Source organism: Lampris incognitus, chromosome 3 (assembly GCF_029633865.1).
Source record: "Lampris incognitus isolate fLamInc1 chromosome 3, fLamInc1.hap2, whole genome shotgun sequence".
In the NCBI taxonomy this organism is placed as follows: Eukaryota; Metazoa; Chordata; class Actinopteri; order Lampriformes; family Lampridae; genus Lampris; species Lampris incognitus.
Genome location: NC_079213.1, coordinates 78,846,670 through 78,866,346, shown reverse-complemented (window position 1 = coordinate 78,866,346; position 19,677 = coordinate 78,846,670). Strand labels below are relative to the sequence as shown.

The 19,677-nt window shown below is 42.7% G+C and overlaps 2 protein-coding genes across 4 annotated transcripts in view; one reads left to right on the top strand and one right to left on the bottom strand.

The window, feature by feature from the left end:
- The first annotated feature begins 2,659 nt into the window (after positions 1–2,659).
- zmp:0000001174 (retinoic acid-induced protein 2) lies at positions 2,660–4,468 on the top strand. The gene has a single exon (XM_056277996.1). The coding sequence runs from the start codon at positions 2,660–2,662 to the stop codon at positions 4,358–4,360; it is 1,701 nt and encodes a 566-aa protein (XP_056133971.1). The 3' UTR covers positions 4,361–4,468.
- Positions 4,469–7,011: 2,543 nt separating this feature from the next.
- The window catches only part of LOC130109310 (sex comb on midleg-like protein 2), a 35,701-nt gene continuing 23,035 nt past the window's right edge, over positions 7,012–19,677 (bottom strand). For all 3 annotated transcript variants that reach the window (XM_056276150.1, XM_056276149.1, XM_056276148.1), the window contains exons 12-15: positions 19,416–19,544; positions 10,177–10,398; positions 9,194–9,357; positions 7,012–8,936 (exon numbers count right to left, since the gene is read on the bottom strand). In XM_056276150.1, the coding sequence (XP_056132125.1) occupies positions 8,811–8,936; positions 9,194–9,357; positions 10,177–10,398; positions 19,416–19,544 (641 nt within the window). In that variant the 3' untranslated portion in view covers positions 7,012–8,810. The remainder of the gene's footprint in view (positions 8,937–9,193; positions 9,358–10,176; positions 10,399–19,415; positions 19,545–19,677) is intronic.

Genomic DNA, 19,677 nt, shown 5'->3' with positions numbered 1-19,677 from the left:
GATGCCATTCACTGAATTTGAAAGGCAAAAGAACAGTGGACTTGTGAAAGCATGACAATCGATCGATCGATAGATAGATGGAGAGACCTGTCAGGTGTACATGGTGATGGTGGTCACATGGCTCAGGTCCTGGGCTGTTCCAGTGGCATCTGGACACTGCTTGGTATCCTCATCATCATATTCTTTATATATATATTTCATAATTCCATCATAATGCTGTTATCCTCTTTCAATGTTGTGTTCTGTAAATTGTGTAAACACAACATCCATTACACATCTGTCCGTCTTGGGGGAGACCTCCCTGCTCTCCCTGAGGTTTCTTCCTATTTTTTCTCCCTGTTAAGGGATTTTATAAAAAAAAAAAAAAATTAGGGAATTGTTCCTCATCCAATGCGAGGGTCCAAGGACAGGATGTTGTGTTGCTGTAAAGCCCACTAAAGCAAATTTGTACTTTGTGATATTGTGCCATACAAATAGACTTGACTTGATAGATAGATAGATAGATAGATAGATAGATAGATATCCATCCATTATCTGAAGGGCTTATCCTGCTCTCAGAGTCGCGGGGATGCTGAAGCCTATCCCAGCAGTCCCAGCAGGCCATCACAAGGCGGACAAACACCACACACACACACACACACACACACACATTCATACCTAGGGACAATTTAGTACGGCCGATTCACCTGACCTACATGTCTTTGGACTGTGGGAGGAAACCGGAGCCCCCAGAGGAAACCCACGCAGACACGGGGAGAACATGCAAACTCCACACAGAGGACGACCCAGGACGATCCACCAAGGTTGGACTACCTTGAGGCTCGAACCCAGGACCTTCTTGTTGTGAGGTCACCGCGCTAACCACTGCGCCACTGTGCTGCCTAGATAGATAGATAGCATTACAAAAATAAATATAAATGAAATGAGAACACATTTTGTAATTCTATAGGTGAACATTAAATATAAAACACTTAAGAGTTATTTGGTAAATTGCCAATTTATAGTTGTCTATGGTAACTAGATCGTTTTTCTCAGTACAGTATTTACTGTGTGCTGGCTCCTTGGCCTGCCAAATGAAAAGCTTCCCTGAACTCAGCTGCACATGTCTCATTACTCAAGACTTCACCTCTTCCACTTGAGTCCCAAACTGCAGGAGAAGATTAGAGGAAAGGGAGAACTGAATGAACAAACCTTGTCTGCAGTATGTCTGCAATCAGAAAAAAGGGAAGGCAGCATTAACAGAGTGATTTGCCTCGCTTCGCCTCTCCAATGCCAAGTCTTGGTTCAGTGGATTAAATGTTGGGGTTAGGAAAGAGATTAATTTGTTTCCTTGTCAGAGACCTAAACTAAGGGGAGACGGATTTAAGCCTGCTGAGAGTCCTTCAGCCAGATTTATTTTACTTTTGTTTTGAGTCAGATATTTTCAGAGAAATTCATACCCACCGAAATTACTATCAGAGTATGGTAATTTCATTTGTATTCCCAGTTAAAATTAATTGATGACCTATAATAGGTCTTTGTGGTTTGGCTGTTGTCTTTGTTAAGTTAAATGAGCAACATTTTTCCACAAATAACTCTGTCCCAACAGTTGTGGTTGAAAAGAGCTTTACACCCAATACAGTAAAGCTCTTCCTCAAACTATTTTGTCATATTTCCTTTGCTTGTGTAGTAAATTAATGTGTTGTATCTCATTTCTGTCTTATGTCTAACACATATAACAAGTGTCTCATTTTTATCTATTTATTTATTGCTAATCGATATATATTGATAGATAGATAGATATAGATAGATAGATAGATAGATAGATAGATAGATAGATAGATAGATAGATATAATAGATAGATAGAAGGCTCTGGGACACTGGTGTGTTCCCAGTCCTTCCTCCAATACCATTTCCTCTGCCTCGGTCATTTGAGCAAAGGTTATCACTTGGTTACGTTGATTATGATTCACCTTTTCATTATTTGCGCTACACACTTATTATTCTTCGGCTAAGCAATAAAGCCAGATGAGGGATTCTAATTATGTTTTATCTCTTCTTGCAATGAGTGCAATTTTCCAGCAGCAATAAGATGTGGCTGTTCAGTGAGTGTAGTGAAACACAGCTGGTCTAATACGCTGACATGAATCACTTTGGTTTAAAGGCTGCCTCTACTGTCGTACAGCTGAACTCTATTTTATGAAGGTTTTTGCTCCAGTCTTTAATTCATTAGATACCTCCCTGTAATTCTTTGTTTGCTTATGAATACCATGAAGCCTTATTCACTGTTCAAAGTATATGAAACAACTTTTTCATTTCCCTGAGATCATCTCTCGCTGTGGCTTCACCCCCCCCCCCGCCCCTTTTTCTCTTAGCGGGATGTGGCTCTGTAAGTGAACTCCAGATGACATTACTCAGAGGACAAATTCCAACTCATTAACTCAGTAACCCTCTAAAGAAAGGATTTTTTTACAAGAATGTTTATAGTTTTGCTATGTGTGATATTATCCACATGATAAATCAAGTTTGTTTTTATTAAATGCCCCTTTTAGGAGCTGACTGTCATGTTTTTCAGTATTCATTCTTTTTCTCTTTTGTTTCAGAGCTGCAGAGACGAATGATGGATGAGGCCTTTCACAAACATATATAAAGATTTTCATTGACTCTTCAAAGTGGATTATGGAGAACAATGACAATTTGTCTACAACCATGGCAAACCCTCAGACTGGAGTGAGCAACACTGAAGTGGGAGGTGGAGAAATCACCGGCAAAGTGGAGAGTGGAGGAAATCCAGGCACTCCTGCTGATTCCTGGGATGTCAGTGCAACAGGCCTGAGCAAGGGAGGGCTCCCCACTGTGGTCGAGACTCCAGTCTCTTCAGTGGTGAGCCCAACCACTGACTCACCAGGAGGGGTGGCTCTTAAAGTAGCCACAACAGTACTACAGCCCATCTGCCTCGGGGAGAGCCCATTGATGCTGCCTGTTCACCTCCAGATGGCTGGAGCAGCTGGACCTCAGCTTGGCCAAATGGGGGCAGCACCATACTTCATAACCAGCCAGGGCCCAGTTTCACTGCCTTTGGTCTTAGATCAGCAGGTCCTCCAGCACCTGAGTCCCTCTGTAATGCCCCAGACAACCAACTGTCCGGCCTTGCCACTCCAAAACAATGTCATATGTCAGAATAGCTCTTTGACATTTGGGTTGCCTCCAGTTGTGGACCAAAAGTCAGGAGGACAAGCCCAGGATTTCAACCTGATTTCTCTTCTTCAAAATCCGGCCTTTGCAGCCATTTTGCAGGACCTCTTCCCTTCCCCAGCGAGTTCCTCATCCTGTCAGTCACCGGGCTCTGTGCCAACAGACTCATTTACCTCCAATTTTTTCCCACCTCCTCCCCTGACTCATCCCTACACCTCCCCCCTAGCCCCTCTAGTCCCTCCAGCCACCCTTCTAGTCCCCTATCCAGTCGTCATTCCTCTGCCAGTGCCTCTGCCTATCCCAGTTCCTATTCCCATTCCTATCCCTCAGACTGAGGACTCAAAGGGGAACATGCCAAAATCAGTTTGCACTGTGAGTAAAAGCACTCAGACTTCCACAAAAGATACTACCTCTCCTTTCTCTCCGAGCAGATTTATGTCATCAACTAATCCGCAAAATGTGCCCCCATCCTCACTTCCTTTGGTTGAAGAAGAAGTTTTAGATCTCTCTGTCAGAACATGTCCGATTGAACCAAAACAAGAGTATCCCTGTCCACAGGACAATGTGCTTGACTTGTCAGTAGGCAGTGCAAGGAAAAAATGTAGTCGGTCATGTGATTCTAGCGGACTGCCATCAGTTGAGAGGGAGTTTGCTTTTCAACCTAGCCAAAATAATCCTGGTACTGCCTTGTCTCTGGGTGTATTGCGACCAGTTGAGTGCAGCGAAAATTTAGAGTCCAAACTCCTGAGCAGCCTAGCCTCCCTGGAGTTCAGTCGACAACATAAGTGGGTGGTTGATAGTAGTTCTGGTGGGCCCGCTTCTCTTGGCCGTGAGGCATCGCTCAGCGGAGCGGGAAACCTGGAGATAGTGAGCACCTCGCAGACTGCCAAAGTCATTGTGTCGGTGAAGGACGCGATTCCTGCCATTCTCTGCGGAAAAATCAAGGGCTTGTCAGGGGTATCCACAAAGAACTTTTCAATCAAACGCGATGGCAGCCAGGGGGCGTCTCTTCAACAACTCTACAGTGCTCCATCCAGGACCCAAGGGGAGCAGCATGACCCGAACGACCCACTCCGAAAGGTTCCTAAAAACAGAGCCATTAAACTGAAGAAGGTCAGCTCACAAGAGATCCACTTTCTTCCCATTAAGAAACAGCGACTAGCAGCATTTCTCCCCAGGAAGTGAAAGTGTTTGCCAGAGAGGGAGTAATTTCTGGACTGCTCTCTGGCAGAGAATATAACTATAACATAAAACACATGTGGAGACATTCTCTAATCAAACTGTATATCCATACACAAAGGCCAGATTTAGGGTACACATATGAATTGAGGCTCGTGAATGTCAGCACTCAGAAATTGTGATCCTTGAATTTTTATTAACCCCTATGTTTTTGTTTGTCTTTTTTCTTTGTAATGCACTACTCTAGAAGGTTATTTTGTTTTGAGTTTAACATAATTGTTTCTGAGTATGGCAGCTGAATAGGTTCTCCATATGGCACTGGAGATTCCCTGTATAACTATAAAATGTTTAACTACATTTTTAACTTAAATTAGCATGGGAAAAACACATGGGTTCCATTTTTGAATTCATTGTTTGTTTCCACATGTAGTGATATCTATTTAAGCGCACTGAAGACCAAGAAACCTGATATCCAAAGTTCCCACAGTGACATTATTAGAGCAAAGCTGTATCTAATGATAGGAGTTGACTGAGACTGTTTAAACATGTCCGACCATTGAAAATTGCCATTTCATCAGAAGCTCAATGAAGCGATGCATTCTTTTTTGATGGGTGCGGGTTAGCATGGCAGGTTAATAATGACTTGGTGGGGCTCATGCCACACTTTCATTAATCTAAATGAATGTTGTCAACAGCAGTCAATTTCAACAAAACACACTTTCATTATTTGGTGAAAGAGGAACCAAATTCCCTGAACCTCTCCCATTTAAACATTGCACACATCCATGGGCCTGTCTGAAGATACGTAACGACTAGGAAAAAACAAATACCAGTGTATCTGTGAAAGTGTGATAGGTTATTGTCTTTATCAATAATGGATCAAACAGTAAAAAAGACAAAGCTGAAGAATGGTACTTAGACCAAGTATACAAATAGAATTGGTACTTTGGCAGTCTCTGAGAACACATTGCCTCATGCATCCAGAATAAAGCTATGGTTTGTGTATTGATTTCACCGATTAAATCCACTCAAATCATAAAAGGGAGACGTAGTTGAAGCAGAAAAGAAGTTTACAAAGCATTTTAAACCTTGAGGCAGTTGAGATGTGAAATGTGCTGAAGAGCTCATATGTTGTACATGCACTGTACATAAAGCGGTCATGTTACCATGGCTACCACACGTTTGCTCCACCTACTCATTCTCAAGGATGTGATGTTCAGTATTAATTCTAACTGAGTTATTGTTTTAAAAGCCCTTAGAAAACTCCCATCTCTACTAATTTTTCGGATTGTGTATAAAATCTCTTTTAAGTGGTTTTATTTCATTTTACTGTTTTGTTTAGAATGTAGTGTTTGTCTTATTACTCATGCTTGTGACCATACTCGTGAATGTGAGAGAGTCTTGCTGTGTGTGTCCGTTTATTCACCCTGTTGAGTGCACTTTGTGATAGAAATTTAGTTTTAAAAGATGCAGGGTACCTGACCTACCCAACCAGAACTTATTGTCTTGCCCCATTGTAATTATACATTATGGCTGTGAATGACATGCACCAACATGTTGTGTCTAACATAATTTATAACAGCCAAATGCCAGAGTGTTTCCGAGACACAGGAATATTCATAGGAGGGATGTTTAAGACCAAGGCTTAACTTTTGACCTACTGCTTTATTTATATAAATATGCAATCTTTCACCATTACAGATTGTGCTGTTCTGTTCCATTGTTTTTTTTCTCTCTCTCAAGTGGGTGGGATGTTTCCCCCAATGAAGTTTGTGATTGACATGGTGGTCTAACTGATCAAATTTGTTTTGCAACACTTCATTTATATTTATTAGAAAATTGCTATTTATAATGTCAGTGTGTGTTGTCAGTTAGGGGACACCGTGGGAATGGAGATTGCCTTGCCCAAACAGCTCCCTTCTAAACTAACAGCCTCGTTCCTTGAAATTAACCAGCATTTCAATGATGTCAGCTGCAGGTTAACATGTGAGTTTTAATGTGTTCACACCCGAGTGTGTGCTTAATGTGGATGTACCAATCAAACTGCAGTGAAATAAAAGCCTCGAGGCCTGAATATGTTTCTCTGGCATGCCTTGAGAAAACTCCATTTTCAATTATCATCAGAGGACAATCAGAGTTTCATGAAACTGGTTTGACATGAAGACATTCTCACGTGAAAACTCGTTTTTTAAAGTTGGATCTGTGTAACAAGAGGCCTGTCATGTTGATAATAGGCGAAAATGTCTTTGAGCATGCAAACGCAAAAAACTGATCAGTGTTAAAATCAGTCTTAAAATCCCTATGTGTTTATTTCTGACTATTTCTTGTCTTCTCTCAAACAGATTTCGTGTTGCAAAGACTCCCAAATTCACAATTTTTGGCTTAAATTCTTCAGTGCTTGAGTCAAATTACAAATAAATTCTTGCAGGAATTTACAATTGAGAAGGTTGTCTTTTCACGTGGCCCATCTACAATGTAGTCATTGCATAAGGCTTACCTTTTATATGCATTGGGTGTCTTGATTACATGAATGAATTTTCTAAGTCATCGATGGATTACATGTTTTGTAAATTATACTGGTGAATTAAAATAAAATAACAGAACAACTGTTACTTTTCCCAATCTTTTTTCCATTTTAAAAAAACAAAACAAAAAAACAAGACCTCAGACTTAAACATTTCCATCAGAATTTATTCTCATCTTTCCAGCAATAACACAGTCTTTCTTTTGGTAGCTTTATAAAATATAAAATACACAACACCATGAACACAATACATATTGTTTCTCTGGTGTGACAAAGAACAAGGGACTTTTTGCAACACGCATTTTTCAAGTACTTGAGAAGATGCAAGGGGGAAACCAACAGCACTTTGATCCTGTGTTGCATATCATATGGCACAACAAGTCATTTAAGTCACAGAAGGAATTATAAATGAAACCATGTTGAGTAGTTTATATATACCAAATAGTATGCTACAAAAGGTTGTACTAACAAATACCACGTAAACCTGAGAAATGTCAAAAGTAAAGCAAGGCAAAGTCTATTACTGGGGGGTATTCCAACTAAAAGCGCTGCATTAAGTTTTAAAAAGCAGTATGAAATTACATTGTCTGAAATAGTCACCAAATCCCCACCCCTCATCTTCACATTTCTACCATATATGATTTCTTTAAAATATTTTACTTTTCTACAAAATGTACATTCTCTTGCTGATAATAATGGTTAAACCCATTAAACTGTACATTTCTGTGTTCATTGCTTACAGTGATTGTAAAACGTCAAAAAGACAACCATGAGGTCGCAGGCAGACTAACAGGTTGGATGGTTATGAGTGATGCAAATATTACATCAAAACTAAACATACAACGCCCTTAGAATTGCCATATTTGCAGTTCCATAACAAACTGTCAACTGAAATAAATAAATTCAAAACATCAGTTCGAAGTTGATTTAGAGCTTGGGACACTTCCAGATAATTTGACATTGAGAAAAACTGGGTTGAGACCAAAGTCTCTACATGAATACAGCCAGTATGGGGCTTTGAAACTCATGACCCTCTCTGACACCACTATAAACCATGCCATTCACATCCAGTATGCAAACAGCACACAGGACACAGCAGTTTTTGATTCAGCAAGACACTCGTGGGAAGCTTAAGCTTCAAAAAAGAAAAGTTAGAAGTACAATATGCACACTTGAGACTCGACTGCCAGCATACTGACAATGTTAAAATAGTTTAAAAAAACAAAAGAATTCCAAGTATGATGACTAGATAAAGGCAAAATATGTTAAACAACTTTCTTCACTCTGACGGAAATGGAATGAATTAGCAGGGGCAATCCTTGGACAGGTAGATAACACCAAACTTTAGCCATAATTATGTAAAAACAAGGACTGACAATAACTACATAACAGAGTAAAAGAAACTGATGTCTCACAAGAAAATTGGGAAGAACATCTTATGGATTGATTTAGTATACAGCCCCATCCTTATTAACTGGAATCTCAACAATAATAAAAACAATATACAAGATACATTCTCCATCTTTGGGGATCCAAAACAGGATCAAAGTTCTCATCTTAGTCAAAAAGGTCTGTCCTTCTGTGCGCATGTGCTATGCAACGTAAACACTACAGGGTTTATTTTCCTTTGGGATTTTATGAAGTCAGTGGAGCCTATTAGTCCTGAACAGCTTTCTGTTAACTGATGAGGGGATGAGGTAATGTGTCAGCAATGCACGGCACACTTCTCCACTCTGCAAGTCACGATAAAGCTGTAACATCAACAGAGTCCTCTCGAGGTGGGGTTTGTTGTAACTTGCACGTCTTGAGGGACGACACTCCTGGATGCCCCATGACTCATGTGGTGGATTATGCTCAGTCATGACCAAATACTCGCCTTTTCAGCAGTTATTGCCCATGGGTCTGGCAGGGACAAGGCTGTTGGTGGCCCTGCTACAGTTTGCCTTGTTTCAACCGCTCTATGTGGTGGCAGAGCTTCAGTGCGGGCCCTAGTTTGAGACCCATATACTTCATGATCATGTCACTGCGCAGCAGCATCAGGGCTTTACCATCAATTTCCTGTGTAAACAAAGAGGACTTCAAACACACATTCTAGCTCCATCTAAATGAACAGTACATAATTACTGGAAGATATGTTAGGCAGTGTATAATTTTAGTTTAATATTAAACCTAGATTCTTGAAAAACTATAACTTGAGGTCTTGTCTTGGGGTTTGACTCTCATTTGAGCCATCCATACCAGAATTAATCTTAAAGTAAGGCATTGTGTGTATGTGTAACGGAATGCAATAGCATAATCTAATAACATTCACTCACATGTTTTCGGAAAAGTTCCGCATGTGGAGCCAATGCTGATGGATCAGCATCCCTCACAAACTGCATCACCTCCTCAATTGACCAGGTGGAGGGGCTCTTATTGGGCACCTGAGGACTCTCCCGGTCAGCCGTCAGGGCCTCGGGGCCTGTGGTAGAGCTGGCCGCTTAGGACATAGAGAAGACACAGGAAGCTCATGAGACAGTAAATTAACACTGTCTTAAAAATGTTTCTGGAATTTTTCTTTTTCTTTTTTGGACTTTCCCCCCCTTTTCTCCCCAATTGCACCTGGCCAATTACCCCACTCTTCCAAGCCGTCCTGGTCATTGTTCCACTCCACCCCCTCTGCCGATCCGGGGAGAGTTGCAGACTACTACATGCCTCCTCCGATACATGTGGAGTCACCAGCCGCTTCTTTTCACCTGAGAGTGAAGAGTTTCGCAGGGGGACGTAGCGCATAGGAGGATCACACTATTCCTCCCAGTTCCCCCTGCCCCTGAACAGGCGCCCCAACCAACCAGAGGAGGCACTAGTGCAGCGACCAGGACACATACCCACATCTGGCTTCCCACCCGCAGACACGGCTAATTGTGTCTGTATGGACGCCCAACCAAGCTGGAGGTAACACAGGGATTCAAACCGGCAATCCCCGTGTTGGTAGGCAACGGAACAAACCGCTATGCTACCCGGACGCCCCTGGAAACTTGTTTTGAAGCAGAGAAACAACTCTGTATCATTGGCTAATGTCATGCTTATTTTGTCTCTACATTCTAAAGCTTCATTTGATTATTTCCGCGGATTGAAACATTCAGGCCTGAGAGATTTTCTTGTTAAGGTAGCGCTTCTATGTCCCCAATGAAATTTATCACGCTTCTTTAGGACATTTCCGGCAACATTTTCTTGTTCACTATTGTGGCAAATCTATAATTAGAATTTTTAGAATCCATATGCTACTGCAGCAAATTATTTCTTCCATATGGAATACCTTCAACTCGTCTGAGTGATTGTGTGGAGATAAGTTCTGCGGGGTTGGAGGCGATGCGGCGCAGGGGTGTGCCATTGCCTGTGTAGTAGAGGCTACTGCCCTGTGTGTGGTACTCTGAGGTACTCCGGAGAGTCTGGGGCCGAGGAGTCATGGAGTTGGAGGCTGAGTCCATGAAGCGTTGCTCTTTTATTAGGCCATTTTCTTCATGTGGCATGGTCTCTGCTGGAAACGGCAAATTACAAGACATCTATTAATCTAGATTCCTTTGCGACATACATAATCTCCCACTGCATTCCTTCCAATTTAAGAAGCAAAAAGCAACAAGTCAACAATGAATTTCAACAAGGATATTCTACTCCTTCAGCAAGGTTTTGCTGATCTGAAACCAGACTATACAACAAGGACCAGAAAAAAACGACTGTAGTATTAAATGCTGTAGCACTTAACATTAGCTAAGCTTTTGCCTTTGTAGGTATAAATAATGTGTTTTTGTTATTTTATAGAGAGGATTTTATAAGAACCCTGTGATGGCCCGGCGGCCTATCTAGGGTGTCTCCCCGCCTACCGCCCAATGACTGCTGGAATAGGCTCCAGCATCCCCGCGACCATGACAGCAGGATAAGCGGTTAAGATGGATGGATGGATTTTATAAGACATGGGTGCATTTTTAGGCAAATGTTCTATAATAATAATTAAGATCATCTTGACCTTCAATTTATGCCAAACAAGTCTACTAGATCAAAAACCCAGTATCAAAAATTCAAACTGAACTCAGCTAAGTTTCTGAAGTAAATGGAGCCATTTTTGAAAAAAAAAAAAAGATTTTGACCCGTGACTTTAATCCAATTACCTCTAAAATTTAATCAGGTTATCTAGAGACCATTGCCCACCTTTCCTGAAAATTTTTTGCTACTGCCATTGTTCTGTAAAGTTGTTGACACAAAGTAGGGCTGGGCAATATATCGATATTATATTGATATTGTGATGTAAGACTAGATATCTGGGATTTTGGATATCATAATATCATGATATGACATAAGTGTTGTCTTTTCCTGGTTTTAAAGACTACATTGCAGTAAAGAGATGCAATTTTCTGAACTTATTAGACTGTTCTAGCTGTTATATTTTGTCTCTACCTGTTTGGACAGACAAAGGTGTACAGACAAAAGTTTAGAAATCACCGCAAGTCACCCGGGAAAACATTTGTGGAGTACGCCCATGAAAAAGAAGCTCTGTATAAGCGCTGGTGCAAGGCTAGCAGAGTCACTGACTTTGATGCATTATCTGGACTAATCCTCCTTGAGGATTTTAAAAACAGCTTAGAAAATAGCAGGATGGTGACATATCTTAATGAGCAGAAAGTCACCACGTTAGCTCAGGCTGCTATCCTCGTTGACGAGTTTGTGCTAACGCACAAACACACGTTTGGGGCTTCTCGTCAAGACAAGAAGAGCTGGTCTAATTCCCCTGCTCCACTTAAAGTGCAGTCAAGTTTGCCCAGCCCCACGTCCCCCTCCAATAAGGAGCGGGAGTGTTATTTTTGCCATCGTGTAGGTCACATAAAACCAGACTGTCCAGTATTAAAACAAAAGATGGTGCAGACGAAACGCATAAAAGAGGTGTCATTAGTGACTACTCTTCCGGTGAGGGGTTGTGATTCACCAGTGAACCCTGTGTTTAAACCGTTCCTATTGGACGGGAAGGTTTCTCTCTCGGGAGATGAGTCTGATCAGCGTTCGGTGCGCATCTTGCGCGACACCGGAGCTGCCCAGTCTTTTATATTGTCCAACGTGTTCCCGTTTTCTGAGGGCTCCTCGTGTGGGTCTAGTGTGTTGGTGCAGGGTTTTGAAATGGGGTACAAGTCCGTGCCTCTTCAACAGATACACTTATCCTGCAGTTTAGCCAGTGGTATTCACAAGGTGGGTGTGCGCTCCTCGCTACCATTGAAAGGTGTTTCATTCCTTTTAGGTAATGACATTGCGGGTGGCAGAGTAGCTCCGGTTGTGGAGGTTCTAGATCGCCCAGTTGTTCTGCAGCCAGATACGCTGGCTAAAAACTTTCCAGAAATATGTCCTGTTTGAGCAGTCACTCGTGCACAGGCACGGAGATCGCCTGAGATTGACTTAGCCGACACCGTGTTTTCTCCGGTGTTCTCTGAGGGGACTGTCTCCCCGCTGGTGCCTTCTCTGGATGTTTTCGAGAAGAGTGTTAAATGTAAAAATGAGTCCGAGTGGGTTCAATCCCCTCCCGAGTCACAGTCTCTACCAATGATGAGGGAAAACCTCATTATAGCTCAGAAGGCAGATAACAGCCTCTCTAAATGTTTTGCCACGACTCGTACTCCAGAGACGGCTAAAACGAAAGAGGTGGTTTATTTTATGGAGGATGGCCTTCTGATGCGGAGGTGGGCTTTGCGCTCAGATTGTGAATGGAGTGTTGTGTGCCAGGTTGTGGTGCCGGTTCCGTTCCGCCAGTCCGTATTGTCCTTAGCGCATGACCATCTCTGGGCTGGACATTTGGGGGTAATGAAAACCTACGACCGGGTGTTAAAACATTTCTTCTGGCCAGGGTTAAAAAAAGATGTGGCCAGGTTTTGTCACACTTGCCATGTTTGTCAGGTAACGGGGAAACCGAATCAAGTGATTCCACCTGCTCTCCTGCATCCTATTCCAGCGTTAGGGGAGCCTTTTGAGCATGTGTTGGTGGATTGTGTCGGTCCTCTCCCGAACACCAAATCGGGTAACCAGTTCTTGCTCACTATAATGTGCGTTGCCACCCGATACCTGGAAGCTATTGTTATTAGGAAGATCACCTTGCAGACAGTAGTAAGAGCCCTGATCAAGTTCTTTTCTATATTTGGGCTGCCGAAAATAGTACAAACTGATCAAGGTACTAACTTCCTATCAGGCATTTTTGAACAGGTAATGAAAACATTGTCCATTACACACCGGGTATCCAGCGCTTACCATCCTCAGTCACAGGGCGCGCTGGAGCGCTGGCATCAAACATTTAAGTCCATCCTGCGCAAGTATTGTATGGAGACGGAGCGAGACTGGGACGAGGGGGTCCCGTTAGCTTTATTTGCAGTGCGGGAGACCATACAAGAGTCCCTGGGTTTTAGTCCCGCGGAACTAGTGTTTGGCCATACTGTCCGGGGGCCTCTGAAGGTTTTGAAAGACCAGATTACGGGCGGGAGCTCGCCTGTTAAAAAGAATGTGCTGACCTACACTACCGTTCAAAAGTTTGGGATCACCCAAACAATTTTGTGTTTTCCATGAAAAGTCACACTTATTCACCACCATATGTTGTGAAATGAATAGAAAAGAGAGTCAAGACATTGACAAGGTTAGAAATAATGATTTGTATTTGAAATAAGATTTTTTTTACATCAAACGTTGCTTTCGTCAAAGAATCCTCCATTTGCAGCAATTACAGCATTGCAGACCTTTGGCATTCTAGCTGTTAATTTTGTTGAGGTAATCTGGAGAAATTGCACCCCACGCTTCCAGAAGCAGCTCCCACAAGTTGGATTGGTTGGATGGGCACTTCTTTGAGCAGATTGAGTTTCTGGAGCATCACATTTGTGGGGTCAATTAAACGCTCAAAATGGCCAGAAAAAGAGAACTTTCATCTGAAACTCGACAGTCTATTCTTGTTCTTAGAAATGAAGGCTATTCCATGCGAGAAATTGCTAAGAAATTGAAGATTTCCTACACCGGTGTGTACTACTCCCTTCAGAGGACAGCACAAACAGGCTCTAACCAGAGTAGAAAAAGAAGTGGGAGGCCGCGTTGCACAACTGAGCAAGAAGATAAGTACATTAGAGTCTCTAGTTTGAGAAACAGACGCCTCACAGGTCCCCAACTGGCATCTTCATTAAATAGTACCTGTTAGAGCCTGTTTGTGCTGTCCTCTGAAGGGAGTAGTACACACCGGTGTAGGAAATCTTCAATTTCTTAGCAATTTCTCGCATGGAATAGCCTTCATTTCTAAGAACAAGAATAGACTGTCGAGTTTCAGATGAAAGTTCTCTTTTTCTGGCCATTTTGAGCGTTTAATTGACCCCACAAATGTGATGTTCCAGAAACTCAATCTGCTCAAAGAAGTGCCCATCCAACCAATCCAACTTGTGGGAGCTGCTTCTGGAAGCGTGGGGTGCAATTTCTCCAGATTACCTCAACAAATTAACAGCTAGAATGCCAAAAGGTCTGCAATGCTGTAATTGCTGCAAATGGAGGATTCTTTGACGAAAGCAAAGTTTGATGTAAAAAAAATCTTATTTCAAATACAAATCATTATTTCTAACCTTGTCAATGTCTTGACTCTATTTTCTATTCATTTCACAACATATGGTGGTGAATAAGTGTGACTTTTCATGGAAAACACGAAATTGTTTGGGTGATCCCAAACTTTTGAACGGTAGTGTATGTGAGTCGCTTTCGTGAGCGGCTGCATGAGGCCTGTCAAATGGCTAGGGAAAGTCTCTCTGATGCTCAAGTCGGTATGAAACGCAAGTTTGACAAGGGGGCCGTCCAGCGGTCATTGCAGGCCGGTGATGAAGTTTTGGTTTTGCTTCCAGTCCCTGGTTCTTCTCTACATGCTCGGTTCGCAGGTCCGTATCGCACTGACAGGAAATTGAGTGATATGGACTATGTAGTTAGAACTCCTGATCGAAGACGGAAAGCCAGGGTCTGTCATTTAAACATGTTGAAGCGCTACTGCGCTAGAGGTGATGGAGCGTCCGAGACGTCTCCTGATGCGCAAAGTAGGCCTATGCCTGCTGCGGTGCTCACGACTGTCACTGCAGCGCCGGCTGAAATCATATGCGCTCCTCTTCCCGAGCGGGATGAGGATGGCCTGGCGTTGAGTAAACTCCAGCAACAGACCCCTCGGCTGTGCAATTCGGAGATGTTGAGGGATCTGCCTTCTCTGATGCCTCATTTGAGTAATGAGAGGAAGTCTGAAATTGTTAGACTTATTTCTGATTTTCCCAGTCTGTTCGGAGACGTGCCTACTCGCACTATGGTTCTGGAACATGACATAGATGTGGGTGGGGGACAGCCTATAAAACAACATCCGTACAGAGTGAATGCGGCGAAGAGAGTGCTGATGGAGAAGGAAGTGGCTTATTTATTAGAACATGATTTAGTCCAGCCTAGTACCAGCCCGTGGAGCTCTCCTTGTTTGCTGGTACCAAAACCTGACTCCACTGTTCAGTTTTGTACGGACTATCGTAAGGTAAACAAAATCACCGTCCCTGATTCTTTTCCCATGCCCCGGGTCGATGACTGTATTGATACGATAGGTTCCGCCTCCTACATAACTAAACTGGATTTGTTGAAAGGCTATTGGCAAGTGCCACTTTCATCTCGAGCCGCGGAGATAAGTGCCTTTGTGACCCCTGACACTTTTCTGCAGTACTCGGTAATGGCATTTGGCATGAGAAATGCGCCCGCTACCTTTCAGCGGCTGGTGAATGTCATTTTTGCGGGTGTGCCTAATTGCACCGCGTATTTGGATGATGTGATGGTGTATTCGTCTGACTGGCCGGCCCATGTGTCTTCCTTGAAGACGGTTTTCCAGAGACTGGCTGATGCCTCTTTCACTCTCAATTTGGCAAAATGCGAGTTTGGGAAGGCAACAGTGACATATTTGGGTAAGCAGGTGGGAGGGGGTCAGGTGCGCCCTCTAGAGGACAAGGTTGCGGCTATAGCTGCGTTCCCTGTGCCAAGTACTAGGCGTGAGTTACGTCGGTTTTTGGGGATGTCAGGATATTACAGGGGTTTCTGTCGGAACTTTTCGACAGTGGCAGCACCTCTGACTGATTTGATTAGTCCCTTGGTTCCGTTTGTATGGACTGATGAGTGCCAGTTAGCTTTCGAGAGCTGTAAGGCCCTCCTGTGCAGTGCCCCGGTTCTCAGTGCGCCTGATTTCTCTACCCCTTTCTCTCTCGAGGTAGATGCCAGTTCCCTTGGAGCTGGTGCAGTTTTAACACAGATGGATGCGGATGGTCTGGTTCATCCTGTTGGTTACTTATCCAAGAAGTTTAGCAGTTGCCGAAGGCGCTACTCGACCATTGAACAGGAGACGTTGGCGCTGCTGCTGGCACTCCAGTTTTTTGAAGTGTACCTTGGCTCCAGTGCGGAGCCTGTGGTGGTGTTTATGGACCACAACCCTCTTGTCTTTTTGGATAAAATGTACAACCACAACCAGTGCTTAATGCGCTGGGCTGTTATGCTGCAAACATATAACCTTGTTATCCCGTACAAGAAGGGCACTGACAATGTGTTTGCAGATTCCCTTTCTAAAGTTTAAGTTTTGGTTGTTGGATGGAGTAGTAGTGGAGGTAGGGGTGTTGGTGTCGTCAGCCGTGGGCTTAGTCTTTATGGGGGGGAGTGTTACGTCCCGTATTGTTTTTGTGTTTAATGTATGCAGGCCTGCATGTTGTATGGATGTGTCGCTCTGTCCTGGTGTGTTGTGGTTTTGTCTCCCCCTAGTGTCCCCATAATTCCCTTTCTTACAGAAGCTGCAGCTTGGATCCCCTGTCTATCAACACACCTGTTCCGTATCACCAATTAGCCACGCCCTGCTCCTCCTCCTATATATAGTCCTAGCTTTTCCATTGTTCCCTCTCATTCTCCTGGGTAGTGGCAGTATCAGGAGGTGAGTGGTTGGTTGGGTTTTGTGTTTGTCTTGTTTTTGATTGTTTAAGAGTATGAGTTAGTTTACCTCTGATCAGCCTATGTTTGTTTGTTGGTTAGTTTTTCTTTGTTTCTTTTCTTGTTTAAGCTCATAGGGGACATTTGGGTAAGTTGGTAAGTTTAGACACCCTGGGGTCTACATTTACTTTACACATAGTTTGTTTATGTTATTCTTCATTAGTTTAGCGGTGGGCACCAACCCATGTATTTAGGGGCGCTTGACGCCTGTTAAGGGGGGAGGGGTTTTCTTTTCAGTTTATAGTTTATTTGGTGCCACTGATTAGCGCCCTATGTCCCTGTGTTGCTGTGTTTTTGTATTAAATAAATATTTCTTAAGTTGTGGTTCTTTCTGCTTAAGTTGTGGTTTTGTGAGGCTGCACCCACATTTGGTTTGTTCTGTTGTGGTAAATGTTGCGCCTTGGTCCTCTGGCCACTAGGGGGCGTAACAAATCATGATATGAAATTTTGATACCGTTACATCTCTACACTGCACCCAATGCAATTTGGATTCAGGGCTAATCACTCAACACTAACGGCTACATGCAACTTCATAGAAAAAGTTAAGGCATCAATGGACAAACGCGAGGCTGTAGGGGCCATGTTCCTTGATCTACATAAATCATTAGATACCGTTAATCATAACATCCTACTGCATACACTACTCAATTACAATCTTTCCACAGAATTTGCCAACCTTATCAGATCTTACCTCTCATCTTGCTCCCAACTTGTAAACATCGATAATTATACATCTAACTCTCTAGACCTATCAAATGGTGTGCCGCAGGGCTATATACTGGGCCCAATCCTATTCAGCACATACATTAACGACCTACCTTCTGTGTGTGGAAAGTGTGACATCTTAATGTATACTGATGATAGTTATTTTTACTCATGGTAAAACTACAGAAGAGGTTGCAATCAAGTTAACAGATGTTATGTTGAATGTCACATGCTGGCTTAACCAATGTTGTCTGCAACTGAATGTGTCGAAAACAGTTTGTATGTTTTTCTCAAAAGGCAACAGCAAGATATTCTCATCCAGGGAGAGAGATTACAAGTTGTCTCAGAATACAATTACTTAGGCGTACACTTAGAATCAAACCTCGGCTTCAAAACCCACATAAAAAGGGTCTGCAATAAAGTAGAGTTTGGCAAATTTCAGGTTTACCAGAGACTTCCTACCAACTGAGGCAGCAAAGATATACTTCCACTCAATGGTTGTTTCCCACATCACCTACTGTCTGATAAGCTGGTCTAACACACACTCTATAGCATTAAAACTACTGGAATCATTACACAAACAAGCACTCAAAACCTTAGACAAGAAGCCATTTAGTTTTCATCATTGCCATTTTCTAAAAAAAAGTATAATCTACTTAGCTGGGAAAACCTCATCAAATACAAAAATGTCTACCTACTTTATAAGATCATGCATGGTTTAGCTCCTCCTCCTCTGTCCAGCTTCATCAACTTCAAATCTATTACAAACAGAGCTACTAGAGATGCAGCTAGAGGGGACTGCACAATCCCACTGAGGAGGACTGCATTTAGCCAGGCCATCTTCTCCTTTAGAGCATCACATCAATGGAACTCAGTACCACAATCAATTAGAAAGTCTCCATCCTATTATTCATATAAGTGTAATGTCAAGATATGGCTCATTAGGAACCAATAATGTCAACACTGATGCTATTCATACACACCTTTAACATATTGTTTAACTGGATTGTACATTAGCTGTGTTGTATGTCTGCTTTTATATATATATTATTTGCATATTATCTTTTTCTACATTATTTGTATATTCTGTATATATTTTCTTGTTTGTTTACGCTTGTTTTTCTTGTATTGTATATTAACTATGTTGTATGTTTATTTTTTTCCTTTTTTATATATATATATATATCACACTGGCGACACGGTGGCGCAGTGGTTAGAGCGGTCGCCTCACAGCAAGAAGGTCCTGGGTTCGAGCCCCGAGGTAGTCCAACCTTGGGGGTTGTCCCAGGTATCCCTCTGTGTGGAGTTTGCATGTCCTTCCCGTGTCTGCGTGGGTTTCTTTCAGGTGCTCCGGTTTCTTCCCACAGTCCAAAGACATACAGGTCAGGTGAATTGGCTGTACTAAAGTGTCCCTAGGTGTGAATGTGTGTGTGTGTGTGTGTGTGTGTGGGCCCTGTGAAGACTGGCGGCCTGTCCAAGTTGTCTCCCGACTGCCACCTGATGACTGCTGGGATAGGCTCCAGCATCCCCGCGACCCCCATTGGGATAAGCGGCTTGGATAATGGATGGATGGATGGATGGATGGATATCACACTGTCATATGTTCTTTACCTACTGCACATGTTGTATTACTTGTACTATTTTATTACCCTAGGATGCCTAACAACATCAGGTAAAGGGACTGCTGATGGAAACTAGCCTCTTAGCTAACTTGGGTACATTTACATTTGTTCGAATGTTGATTAATGTACATTTTCTCTTCCCAAATAAACGTTTTAAATTAATTTCTAAAAAGGAAAAAAAACAGAGTGGTACCTTCTGAAGGGTGGGCTTCAGTACGCAAATGTTTTGGAGAAAGGGGGGCCGCATACGGTGGACAGAGTCCAGAGAGACTCCGCTTACTTCCCCGGCCCAGAGCTGGTGCCTCTGAGGCCTCTTCCTTTACTGGAACACAAAAACATATGTACACTAATTGCAACCATCACCACTAATAGATACATATCAGCTTCAGACCTTATGAAGGTCTGAAATCATTGATTTTCATTATAAAAATGAAAATCAAAAACCACTAAAATGA

Excerpts from the sequence above, each read along its gene's own strand:
- zmp:0000001174 (XM_056277996.1), top strand. The coding sequence starts at position 2,660 with ATGGAGAACAATGACAATTTGTCTACAACCATGGCAAACCCTCAGACT.